The sequence below is a fragment of the Saccostrea cucullata genome, unplaced genomic scaffold (assembly GCF_032062105.1).
Source record: "Saccostrea cucullata isolate Sc308-1 unplaced genomic scaffold, CSIRO_AGI_Scuc_v1 ctg130, whole genome shotgun sequence".
Lineage (NCBI taxonomy): Eukaryota > Metazoa > Mollusca > Bivalvia > Ostreida > Ostreidae > Saccostrea > Saccostrea cuccullata.
The window spans coordinates 691,465-704,984 of record NW_026939106.1 but is presented as its reverse complement, the minus strand read 5'-3'; the positions used below and the strand labels follow the sequence as shown (position 1 = coordinate 704,984).

The following is a 13,520-nucleotide window of genomic DNA, read 5'->3' as shown; positions in this document are numbered from 1 at the left end:
TCTTAAGCAAATCAGTCCTTGAACCATGTGATCTTCGAGTCTGTGCTCCAATGGATTGTAAAGACTGTGTGGATCTATTCATGTATCTAGGTAATCCTTCTGTCTGAGTTTCCATGGCTCTGGGCATTTGAGTACTAATGTCTCTGAGACTTCCACCCCACATTCCGCTTGCAGTCTGAGTACGAGCGTGGCCTAGAGTTTGAGATTGGGCATCTCTTAAGTCCTCTGGATTTGCGGGTGGAAATTCACCAGTAATATAACTCACAGTCGATTCGTTATCGGAGAAGTGGTTCTGCTCCAGTCCTAGTGGCGTTCCTGGCATCGTGGTTTCAATTACTGAATCAAACGCATCATTGTCAAAACTGGAAGCATGCATCGTATAGTAAGTTTCACCATATCCGGATTCTTCGCTTTCCGAGTCTAAAGCAGCTGCACTTGATCCTTTTTTCAAGCTGTCATGAGATCGGTCAAACGGTCTTTTTCCTCTACGGGATCTTGGAGTGGGCAGTTGTCGTCTAAGGGAGGACTTGCTTTGGGATCTTGATAAATTTTTAGGTGTCACTGGCCATCTAAATACATCATCGTCACCATCGTCGTTATCATCGTCGTCGTCCGACCCAAAATTCCCTCTGCGGGTGCCACCTCGTGGTGTTTGCGTGGATCGACACTTTCGTCTCTGTAGTGTAGATATATGGAGAAATGGCAGTTAGAAAAATGCATCAAACAATACTTTTTTTAAAACTAAAAATTTGATTAGCCTAGTATTAACAGACCACCACCCAGCATCATACACAACACACAAAATACAAAATTATAAACTAGCACACCTAAAAGCAAACTGCAAATTAAGTGTCTTGGAATCAAGTTATTATCATTACACTACGTTATTTTAAATATTATTAAAACTGTTCTAAAAAATATTAGTTCCTTGCAATGTTTTAAGTTTTTAAGTAAGTATTAAGTTACTTAACACAAGCAAAGAGTCAAAGCAGCATACCAAATACATGAACCAATATTATACATATGCTAGATTCTCAAGGTTGCTAACTTGCTTTGCATGAAGATAATTTGCTATAAATTACACTGTACATAGGATTAGAAGTAATATGTTTATTAGCTCTGATGCCCTTTTTAAAAAATTTCTGCGGACTTGAAAACTCATACCTGATAGAGTAGTAAGGATGAATTGAACAAGAACGAGTAGAAATTTTACAATCCCCCAAAATCTTGAATGGTTTCCAAAAGCAGAATGAAAGAATACAACTAATGTCAATAGTATGCAGAGTGTATATGGCAAGGGTATAGATAAGTTTTATACAGCGCTATACAAAGGATAGAAGAGGTAAACAAATGTGAGGAATTAAAACTTTATAGTCGTACACTACAGCCATATTGTAGTAGTACAAAGGATATTGATAAATCAATCACCCGGCCCATAATACACAGCCAGCCATGCACTGATATATATAGAAAGGGCAAACATATTGATTTTAATGTAAGCTGCTTCAACATGCTTCAACATGCTAGGTAACTGTATCGCGCCAATCAATTTTCGTGTTTAAAGTACACGATTTGTGAATCTTTTTAAATTTGTCTAACTGACAGTGAAGTGTATTATGAGTTAGTGCTGACACATGATCGATTACTGTTAGAATTGATGCTACACTGAACAGTTTGGCTACATTACAAGTGGTATATATATGCTAGACAAGAGAAAGAGAGAGAGAGAGAGAGAGGGAAAAAGGGTAGATACAACAAACCACCAGGCTATATAGTGTTAGATACAGGGGGAATACAGGGGGAAGACAGGATATGCACAGTGAATACAACATTCCAAAATAAAACAGAAGGCAAAAAAATTATAAAATGATTCACAGAGAGAGATCTAAGAGAGATACTTACAAAATCAACTTTTTTACAGTTGCATTAGTTTTCTAACTGCCAATTTCTCCAAGTATGACCTACACCACTAAAACAAGTCATATGTCACCCCGAAAAATTCCAGTCTTTAAAAGTTTTTAAAAACCAGGCGCAAGCAAAATCTCTGAGAGAGAGATTATCGGAATGTGTACAACTTCAACAATGTGCCATTAAAACAATCGAGTGAAACACTGATCCTCTCTTTGATTTTCATATTAACTTTCTTATGCGTTGTTTGAGGATAATAATGGCCCTCCATTTAAATTTACAAGTTCTAGCTTGTTGTTTAATGGCATGAGACCAATATTCCTTGTAACCGTATGGATACTAGTTATTATTGGAAGTGTGACAATGTAGAGCTTATTCAGCAGTTTTTCAATACTACAGATATGCAACCTTGGACTTCTTTAAAATTCCAGGTGCATATATTTTTTAAAAAATAATTATCATGCAATTCCCCTCATTTCACCACTTATGTACAGATTAATTACTGGTACAGGTATCAATAATTTGTTTATTTGTATACATAAGAAGATATAAGGCATATAATGAATGCAACGCTGCAAGTAAAGTATAATGTCCTAATGTGCATGGAAAAGAAAGTTACACATCAAATATCATTCCTTTTTTAAATACAAAATTACCATTGTATATGTGACAATTTCTATCTAGAGCCATTTGGTCAATAAAATTTCAACCATGGCACATAGAAAATTGTCTAATTATTTAATTATATTATCTATAGGCATGCAAAGCAAGTGGGCAAACTTGATGAACATCACTATAAAAAGATAGATATTCATTCAAATTTTCCGTTTTCCCATTTTCATTTATATTTATATATAAAGAACTAGTACTCAATCACCACAACTCAAGCTCAATACACACACAGTCAGACAGACAATGGATTACCTGGCCAATCATAAAAGGCCCTAAAGCCAAAATTGCCTACCTTAAGTTTAATGAGGCATGTGCTAAGTATGTATTACATACTTAAGTTAAATGTAAGATACTTACAGGTAATTTAATTTGGAAACATTTTTAAAATTAAATTTGTGAATCAACTCACTATTCATGAACTATAAAGCTTTGGAACTTGTATCGGGTTTTTCATAGGAATTAAACTAATACAGGCATACATTTCACATTCTTGTGAATTGATTTGAATACTGCAACAGTTCACAAAAGCAGAATAATATATAAAGACAATTAGTATTTTTTTTAAAGAGTGGAATTTAAAAGGAGATATTTAATCAAAAAGAGGAAATTGTTCACTGCAATTCTTACAACTGTATTCCTGGTAACTAATTAATTCTCAAGAAATTAATCCGACAGGACTTTTCAAATTTAAGGGAATGAAACCTTATCAAACATTCTTAAGATTTGTGAAATGGTTTGTTAAAATAAATGAAAATATGACATGCAGAAGTACAAGAAATTAGGCACATGTAAATGATGTGGCATATCTTCTCCAGTTTTAGGGGAGAGGACAGGGTGTTGATACAGTCAAACCTCAATATAACAAACTTCCAGATATCAGATTTGAGATATCAAGGGTAGAATACTTAAAGAATCAGTGATAGGGACTTCCAAAATGGTTTGACAAAGCCACACTATTTGAAATATCATTTTTCAAGATACCCAAGTTTTAAACTGTATTGAACCCTATATGCAGCATAAAGTTGAGTAGAAATTATTAATTTTATGCACTTCCTTGTTCTTTTTGTTTGATTTGTTTATCAATAAAATACAGTGTACATTGATTTCAACTCAAAGCCTGAAGAAAGTGTCTAAAATACAACTTTACTTTCATGGATAATAAAATTCTACAAAATAAAATTTCACATTATTTCCTTCATGTATATCCTCATGTATAAAGAGCTTTTTGCCCTATACCCTCTATGATTGGCCAGATTCTCCTGTTGTTATATATAAGTGAGTGAGAACTGACCTTCAGTTGGTTGACTTTATCTGTCATGCTGGCCTCAGCAGCCTCTATCTTCTCTAGTTCTTTGACGAAATCTTCCAAGTCATTGTCCATTGTATTCTGGGCATCTTGTAATTCCCGGCTCGTCTGCAGGGCTTGTTCTCTCTCTTCCAGTAAGTTCTCGATCTGGCCCAGGAGCTCGTCCCAGTCGTCCCGGACCGCCCGCACCACTGGATCCACCAACGATGGCTTGTGTTGAGTTAGATCCCGGTAGTTATTTACAAATTTCTCTATCTCTGGGCCCTTTGCTGTGACCTCTTCTCTGAGAGTCTGTGAAAAAATATAAAGGTTAGTCTAAAATGATTCAGAACCTTTTTCTGTGATGGTCAATGAAAAACTGCTGTAAAATCATAAATTTTCGTAAGTAAAATTTTTGAGTTCATGGAAATTTGATTTCATGGGTGAAGAAGTGCTGAATTGTTATATGAATGAAATTTTGCATTTCATGTCCGGCATGGATTTGTGGGTCTCTTCATACCACAAAATTGGTGTAAATTAACCCTCCCCTATGAAAATTAGTGATTTCATAGTACTTGTTTTTTTTTATTTTAAGTCTTTCAGTAATAACAATATTCTGCAGCAACAACCCACTTCTGCAGCAACAACCCACCTGTAGGTTTGCGATCTCTAGCTCCGCTGCCTCAGCGTGGAGTTTACTGGGTCTGTTCTCCAGGTCATGCAGTTCCTCCTGCTTACTGTGGAGCCAGTTCCTCAGGTCATTACGTGTACGATCAATGGTCTCCCACTGGTGGATTATGTCGCGGATGTCATTCATCCGTCTCTCAGTCTGCAATGTAATCATTCAGATTTCACAGTAAAAGTCAGTTATCAAAAACATTTCTTATAAGGAAATCTCAGTTACAAGGAAACTTATAAGGAAATCTCAGAGAAAAAGAAACTCTTATGAATCCCATAGGAGACTTTGCATTATGTTCCTTATACCAATTTATAGAACCATTCAAATTAGTAAAATTCAGTTATGAAGGACTTGCTTAAAAGGAAATCCAAGTTACAAGGAATATTAAAAGAAAATCTTACATGGTTACTATAAAATTTCAGATACATTTTTAACTGATGATTTGCATTCATTATGTTTCTTATGTTGAAATTCAATATTGATACAAGGAATCAAAAATCAAAGTAAAACTGATTTTTCCCACTTTTGACAAACTCTGTAAAGTCTTTACCTCTCCGATGGCGTCCTGTACGAGTTCTGTGACTGCCTCGGCTAACTGAGCCACGGAGTGTTCGGCCGGCTGGTCCGCCGTGTCCTGATTATCAGTACTTCCTCCCAGACTCTCACACTGGTGGGCTGCCATTACCTGTTCCTGCTTCATAGAAGTCAGTCTCTCCCACATACCCTAGAAAAAATACAAGAAAAACAAACATTCACCCATGTGCCAAAGAGCAAAGTTTTTTTATTTTCACAATATTAAGTAATTTAAACAGCTGAAAATAGGGCTGCAAATATTTCTTTGAAAAATTCTATTTTCGTTTAAGTAAACATTGATACATCCTACCCTGACAAAGAAAACAATAGAGAATAGATATGTTTAATTACATACCCTGACAGTTTCCAGTTTACTCTGTGCATCATGGAGATTGTCTGGGATACTTTTGTCTGTTTCTTTGACCCACTGTGGAAATTCTTCATTTAGAAATTGTTTATCTCTCTCCAGCAGGCCTTTGTATTGAAACCATTTCTGTAATACCTCATCCAGCCTTACCTAGAATCAAGGAAAAAGATGACAAAATTAGTACAGAACCAAGCAAGGTATAACAAGATGTCTTCAAGTCTTAAAAAAAACAATTAAGTATCAAGAGCATTGCAAGTTACATATACTGTTGACGTTCTTTTTTCCACGGGGTCATAATTCCGCGGAATCTCAATTTCTGTTTAATCCGTGGGTAGAAAATTATGCGGATTTTCTAGATTGTCACTATATGCCTTTCATTTATATCAAGTACGCTTGGACAAATTTCCACGGAAAATTTGTGACCGTGTACATAGGGTAAATTAATACCACACGGAAAAAAGTACTTCTACAGTATGCTTGTATTTTCTTTATCCATCTGGATGTTATGATCAATTTCCTTAAACTGCTGTGTTGAAAAGTTAAGTTTCATCCCCTTTTTTTCCTGGCTTTGATAGTAGATGACTTTTCCAAAGAACTCTAAATCCTGATTAAAATATACATTTTCAACATGCCTTCATGGACAAAATTTGACAGAATGGCCTTTTAAATTGACAATTCCAAAAAAAAAGAACATTAGTCTTACATTCAGACTCTTTCATCACAGTGAGTTGTCTCTCTTGTCAGAGGGTTTGATGAACCTTAAAATGTCCAGAAGTAGAGAAGAATTTCAGGGTACTATTCAATTTCAATCTGTCCAACTCTCCCTGGAGTCATGACTTCCATGATTTCTGTCTCTAGCTTACTGTTCATTACAAACAAGCAAAACTTTGGGAGCTTGATTCCAAGAAAGAATGCATTTCTAGTACATGGTTAAATACATGAACCCTGCACCCCAATGTCATAAAATTTCATCATGTTCTTAAGAGCTAAATGGCTAATGTATATTCATGAAAAGAATTTGTAGTAAGTATTCAAAGTGAAGAACATTTTTAAAAATAGAGATACTGTGAGCAATGAGCTCACAAAATGATACCCCCCACCTCCTATATGAATGTAATGGCAGTGTCCATGTTTTGCTATGGGAAACCCAAAATATGTGTCAAAAAGTAAAATAGGAGGTGCACAATGGCAATATGTAATAAAGATTCTGTGAAAGTCAACATTACAAATTTCATTCTGTGGTATGAGAGTTGTGGATAAGAGATGGGTACCCCAAAGCATAACAAACGGATGGACAGCTATACAGACAGACCTCCCGATTACTATATAGCCTCCTGGTTTTCAAGCCGGGGGGGGGGGGGTATAATTACATTAGATTTGCTGCTTTTTGGTCCATTTGGGTATATGCAGCAGTAGATGCATCAGAATATTCAAACTAAGAATGACAGAGAAATCTTTTCATAAATTTCAATATTGCCACTCATATTGCGTAACAAACCAAAGAAAAATGTTGAAAACCTCATAAACTTGGTTTAATCAATACCATATTGCAGATTTAATCTCCAAAAATCTCAAGCACTGTCATTTGTCTTCTTTAAATATTTATGAAAATAAGTGAATTTCACCTGAGGTTTGTAATCTATTTGTAATAGCAGTATTGAATTGAGCACTACAATTTGCAATAATAATACAGCTTGGCTGTTTTGCAAAAATCTAGATAAGATCATTCGTAGATAAAACATTGGATGTCATTGGAAACCATGTTAGGTGACAATCTGATAGTGATGAACTGCATATCCCTATTTAATTTTTTAACGCTGAACATATATATCTATTGATCTCAAATGAAGGATTTCCACTTTTTTGAAAATAAATATGAATCTTCATTGCTTGTCAAACTTCCCCATGTACAGCTGTATAGTCTTGTGAAATGGCAAGTGAATAAATGCCATGAAACAGACCAGTATTTGAACCCAGGGCCACCTGAACTCTGTCAGTCACTCTACCGTCTGAACTTTTTGGCCATAAAGCTGCCTACTCTCCATATTCCTCTCCCCATTAAATGGCTTTACCCTATAAAGCACCACTCCAGACTCCTCCCTACCTTCACTTGTTTCTTCCACTGCATAGCTCAGCAAAAATTGTAATAAGTAGGAATAAATTATGACTGACCAAACCAGGATTCAGATTTGTAACTTTGGACAGATTTTATGAATGAACTATTGTATCTCACCATTGGCAGACAATCCTCCCTCAAGAGGGGATTTTCCTGTTTATATTTTGAAGTAAAATTAACTCTATTTTTGGGAATACATCTGTCCTACACTATACAAGGACGCTTACATATCTTATAGATAAACTGAATTCTTATTCTAAAAATTTCAGCAAATTTTTATTAATCTCTATCCAAAGAATCTCTGCAAAATACACTTAATTGATTCTACAAACCACGAGGCAAACTTAGTAATTGTAAATCCCATTCTCTAATAGATTACTTATTAATTACCTAAGTATATTTCTTATTAAAAATTAATCCTTTCATGACAAAGGTCAAGATAACAAGAAATCTGTGAGCCAATGCTCACTAGTAATACCCCCGCTCTGATGTAAATAAGCACTATCATGTTAATATACACAAGTTCAATTACAGGCAGATGCACAGGAAAATATGAAGTTGACATCAGATTCTTATCAAAATTAATCCCACCATATGGCATGCCTCAACAAAGAGTGTAATAAAATTTCAAGCATCCGCTATGAATAGCTAATTAAAAAACTGCGACGAAGATTTGTTATGTATGAAATGGACAGACGCACAGACAAACAGGAAGTTGATATCCGATTTGAACAAAAATGTATCCCAACATATGGAATACCTTAGAAAAGATTGTGTGAAAATTTCAAGAATCTACAATGAGTAGTTGCAGAGAAAACTGCGACGAAAATTTGTTATGTATGAAATGGACAGACGCGCAGACAAACAGGAAGTTGACATCCGATTTGAGCGAAAATGTATCCCACCATATGGCATGCCTCAGAGAAGATTGTGTTAAAATTTCAAAAATTAGTTGCTGATCCAAAAATTTGTTACAGACACACAGACACACAAGGGTAAAACAGTACACCCCCCTCTCCTTTGGAGCGGGGGTATAATGAACAGCAATCAATCTCATAAAACCTACAAACAATACAAATATGTGAACAGGACAGCAAAACACACAACACCTGGAAATTCAAGAGCTGGGCTCAGGTGCCTAGGAAGAGTAAGCATCCCCTGTTGATTGTTCACACTTGTTGCAAGTCCTATCTACTGATTGATTGATTGTATATTGCTTTACGTCCCTCTTGAGAATTTTTCACTCATATGGAGACGCCATCACTTGCCGATGGAGAGTTGCAAATTTTGTCCTATACTTGGCACTCAGGGCCATTGAGCAGGGAGGGATCTTTTTCGTGCTAGCACCTACAGCGACACAGGACCTCAGTTTATACAGTCTCATCCGAAGGACCGGTCTCCAAATCCCACATTGGGATTGGAACTCGTGACGTACTGATCATGTAGAAGGAGTAATGTAGGGATCATTTAGAAGGAATAAGCCATAGACAGATTTTTTTTAAACAATCAATGGCCTTACAATTGGAAAAAAATGCATTTATATCAGTCAAAATCCAATGATAGGTTGTATTTGCAAACAAGGTCATTATAATGACAATAGAATTTATGAAATGCTGACATTGAATGAGGTTGTTGAAATCCCTGTAAAATCAACTTATCTGACCGTAGTGTGTCTCAGTTGGTAAAGTGAATGTACTACAAGCATGCTCTTGGGTATCAAATAAGCAGATGATTGTGGAATATTACATGTAATACAGTTTCTACAATAGCAAATTAGCTGTTTTAAGATTAATCTCTTGTTTTAGATTCTTTATCACTCAAACAACATGCTAACCCCCACGTTTTTTTTTTATTTTTGCTGTAGAAAGGTAGAAAAAGTGCCACTTTTTAGGTTTATGACTGTCTACACTATGATTTTTGACCCCATGACCTTGACTTTAAAGTTTGACCTACTTAAAAAAAATTAGACTTAAGATTGGCCAAAATTTTTGAATGAGAAGAGATAGGGCTCTCATATTAAACATGCGTATTATCTGTGACAAGACCTTTTTAAATACATTATGATTTTTGACCTCGTGACCTTGAAGTTTGACGTAATTTTCAAAAACTTTAACCTTGCTCAAGACTTTTGAATGAGAGGACATAGAGCTTTCATATCAAACCTGTGTATTGCTTGTGACAGGACCTTTCTAAATATACTATGATTTTATTTTGGGTCTTTGTGTCCTTGTCCTTGAAGTTTGACCTTATTTTCAAAAATTTTAATTTTTCCTTATAACTTTTGATCGAGAAGAGACAGGGCTTTCATATTTGACATGTGCATAATCTGTGACATGATTTGTGCTATGATTTCTGACCCCTTGACCTTCAGGATTGACCTAATTCTTAAAAAAATCAACTTAGGTGATAACTATAAAGGGCTTTGGCACAACATGCCATAAAAAATGACCACAATTCTTTGAATTTGCTTGTTCTAATAAGGGGGACAAGGACTTTTCAATTTGAACAAATCTGAAATTCTTAATCCCCATCACTTACAAACAGATGTTGTAAGTAAAGTTTGGCACAGCAGCTCTTGGGAAGATGTTAAAAGTCAATACTTGACAAAGAACAGGCACCTGGCAAACAAACAGACATCAAACTTCAATCCAAAAAGCTCACTTGAATCCATGGATGAGAATATATCTTTTAAATTTGGAGATCAAGCTTAAAAGCTCATTCAAATTCAATATATTAGCCATATAATACATACAAAAGTAGAATAAAGAGAAAAATGAAGTCATTCATAAAATTAATTTATTTGGTAAAATATGATGTAACATTGCATATCAATGTCAAGTGATTTAGACTATCATAAATAAAAAATATTATATATTAAAAAAAATTAAAATGTATTCCACATAACAGGAATATCATTCTCTGGCAAAGCATCACAGCATACATCATATGTGTATAACATCACAGAATAATAAAACAAAAACAGAGAAATGCAGCATACAATACTTGATTCATGCTTCTAGACTTAGCAGCATGCATCTATACTTCACATGCTTCTGCTCAACCATAAGAATGCTCATATAAGTTAAGAAAGTTTTAATAATTATGAGTTTAGTTAAATATAATAAATATATCACATGCACTGCAGTTCACAGAAGGTCCATCTTTGGCATACTGTTTTGTGTTGATTTCTGATTGTCATTATAGAAGTCAATGTCGTAAAACTTCTAGCTCTTTCACACAAATTGTTAAAATGTTCATTGTACACTAAATTTAGCATTTTTAAGTGTTAAAAAGAATATTATAAAAGTAACTCCAAGTATAAGCAGTTTTTGTTAACCCTATGTGTTAGGTGTTAGCATCAATTTTATAAGTTTATTAAAGAAGGGGTACTTGTTGGAAAGTCAAACTATCCAATTCATAAATTGCTACTTGATCACTTGGACAACAATGAAAGATTTTCAGTTTTATTTTTTTTTTAAGATAAACTGAAATACTTTATGGTAATGTCAATTCTTTAAGATTTTTTCCCTGATGAATAATGATATATAGCTGCATTATGATGTAATACTGAACTTGGATTTCAGATTGAGTAACTAGCCAATCCATAGGAAAGGTAACCAGGTATGCTATTCTGAAGGATGTTCGACACCCCCCTCCCATTTTTTTTTTTTTTTGATTTTTGAAAAGCTTTCAGAAAATATTAGCAATATATAAGTACACACACAACTACTCTTAATCATATTGTCAGAGAAAAAGGGTAAATTGTCTGAAAAGCAGTGTTAGAGCAAAAAAGAATACTCTCAAATAAATTAAACTAGTCAACAATTGGACGGATTCAAACAAATAAATACTGACATTTATATATAAAGGTAATCTTTTCATGGAAGGACGGATAATTGAAATAAAAACTATATATCAAAAATAACTATATAGTTTATAGTTGAATAATTCTCGTCATCTTAGTTAATAAAATTATAAGCACCAATGTATACATGTATATATGGATGAAAATAAATCAAACGATAGCCAACAATAAATATAATAATAAATATAAATCACACGGTATACATGCATTTTAACATGTGATTACATCATTTGAAAAAAATGTCATGCAAGCCAAATATAAAACCAATGTCTGCATTAAGTCTGGTGTAAACAATTGTATCACTAGTTACTTTTTTTAAAAACTGGACATGACCAGCAGAAAAAACGTAATGTAAAGTCACTACATGATATTTACACAACTGAACAACTAGAGTCTATAGTAGCACATAAGATTATATATTTTATAAGCATCTGTTCTGGTTTTTGGGCTCCTCGCGGTGTAAGACTTCAGAGTTTAGTACCAATAGAGATCTATGTGATCTAACACCACCTGTCAAGAGCCAAGAAAAAATTCACACTTTTAAAAAAAAATCCAGGTGAATATTAAATTATATCTACTCTGGAACATTATTTTATATTGACTTCATCAGAATTTTTTTTTTAATGTTGAAAGTATTCTGCAATATATATATAAAATCTAATCAAGCAACCAATGGCACCAGAAGTCAGAAGTATATATATAGAAAACAGTGCAGAACATTAGTTGATATAATCTACAGAGAAATCTACATAAAAATAAAGTACTACAGTAGGATGGTCAAAAAGCCAGCAACACTTGACATAGACTCACAGTTATCAAAAATTCATTCCAAGATAATACAAACCTAAATTTTAAATTAACAATATACTGTGGTTTTCATTCATGTGTGTAAACATCATTTTTCAAGGAATTCACAATTCAAAAAAATTAATTCACTATTTCAAAAAAAAATCATGGGTAAGGCCCCTTACAAAAAATATGTAATAATTCTTACTTCAAATATTAAATTTTTTGGATTGACTCCACAATGGAATCAAAGAAAATGGATGTTAAACAAATGAGCAAACCACCGTAAATAAAATTTAATAGCACTTTCAATATTCCAAAGTCCTTCACATCTTCAGATTTCAATAATCAGAACTTTAAGCATAGCTATGTCAAGTGTATACAGACAAGTTTGAAGGAGAATATACATGGGAGAGATATATATACTGGTAGATATAATATAAACATGCAAAAGTGTTCAGTCTTGTGTAAATACAGCAGCAAGGCTTTACATTCCAAAGTATTAAACTACCGGATTTCTAAAAATTTCTCCACTCTCTCACAAATTTTACCATTTACAAGAATACTTAGAAACTGCCGACTTAATGCAGACACGTATATTGCATGAAGACATGACTCAGTATTGTAGAGGCAAATCTGGTAGACTAAGGATAGTTATATATAGTACTACGTGTACATGGGAGTTTTTTTTAGTTTGGGTTAACTTTTTGACCATCTTGCTGCAGAACCCAATGTCCCCTCTTATTTTTTAAGTCTTCGAGAGATTTTATTGCATACACCAAAGGTATAACCAAATCACAACGCTACAAACTACACCACATGTTCCGCGAGTGGTTAAAACACGTGCTCTGATTAAAATTAAAACCACAGTCAACATAAAGATGTGTTCTGCTACCAATTATAAATCAGTGTACAGAGGTGTTTTTATACCTACCATTAGTACAACCAAGTACCCAATAAAAACAGGCCCATAGGCTACACATGCTCACCTGATCACACTTACTAAGTAAATTATTAAATATTAAGGCAGATAGTCATTTTCATATGGATCATATTTAATCATTGACCATAAGACCAAGATCCAAACTCGGATTAATCTATTGACCTTTTTCTCTCCTACTAAGAAAATAATATGATTTAAAAATTTCTCTTTTCCAAGACTACTATTTTTTTAATAAAATTCTGAATGATCAACTACCAAGTCTTTTTATGGACAATTTGTGTTTTTTTGTTTTGGTGGGCAAAGTAGATATCTATTTTAAGATTTTG

At 34.1% G+C, this 13,520-nt stretch overlaps 1 protein-coding gene across 1 annotated transcript in view; it reads right to left on the bottom strand.

Annotated features, from left to right (window-relative positions):
• LOC134252266 (muscle-specific protein 300 kDa-like) overlaps positions 1 to 13,520 on the bottom strand; it is a 133,986-nt gene that overhangs the window by 53,323 nt on the left and 67,143 nt on the right. The window contains 4 exon segments of the mRNA XM_062734705.1: positions 3,872 to 4,177; positions 4,518 to 4,694; positions 5,095 to 5,268; positions 5,473 to 5,634. Coding sequence (XP_062590689.1) covers positions 3,872 to 4,177; positions 4,518 to 4,694; positions 5,095 to 5,268; positions 5,473 to 5,634 — 819 coding nt within the window.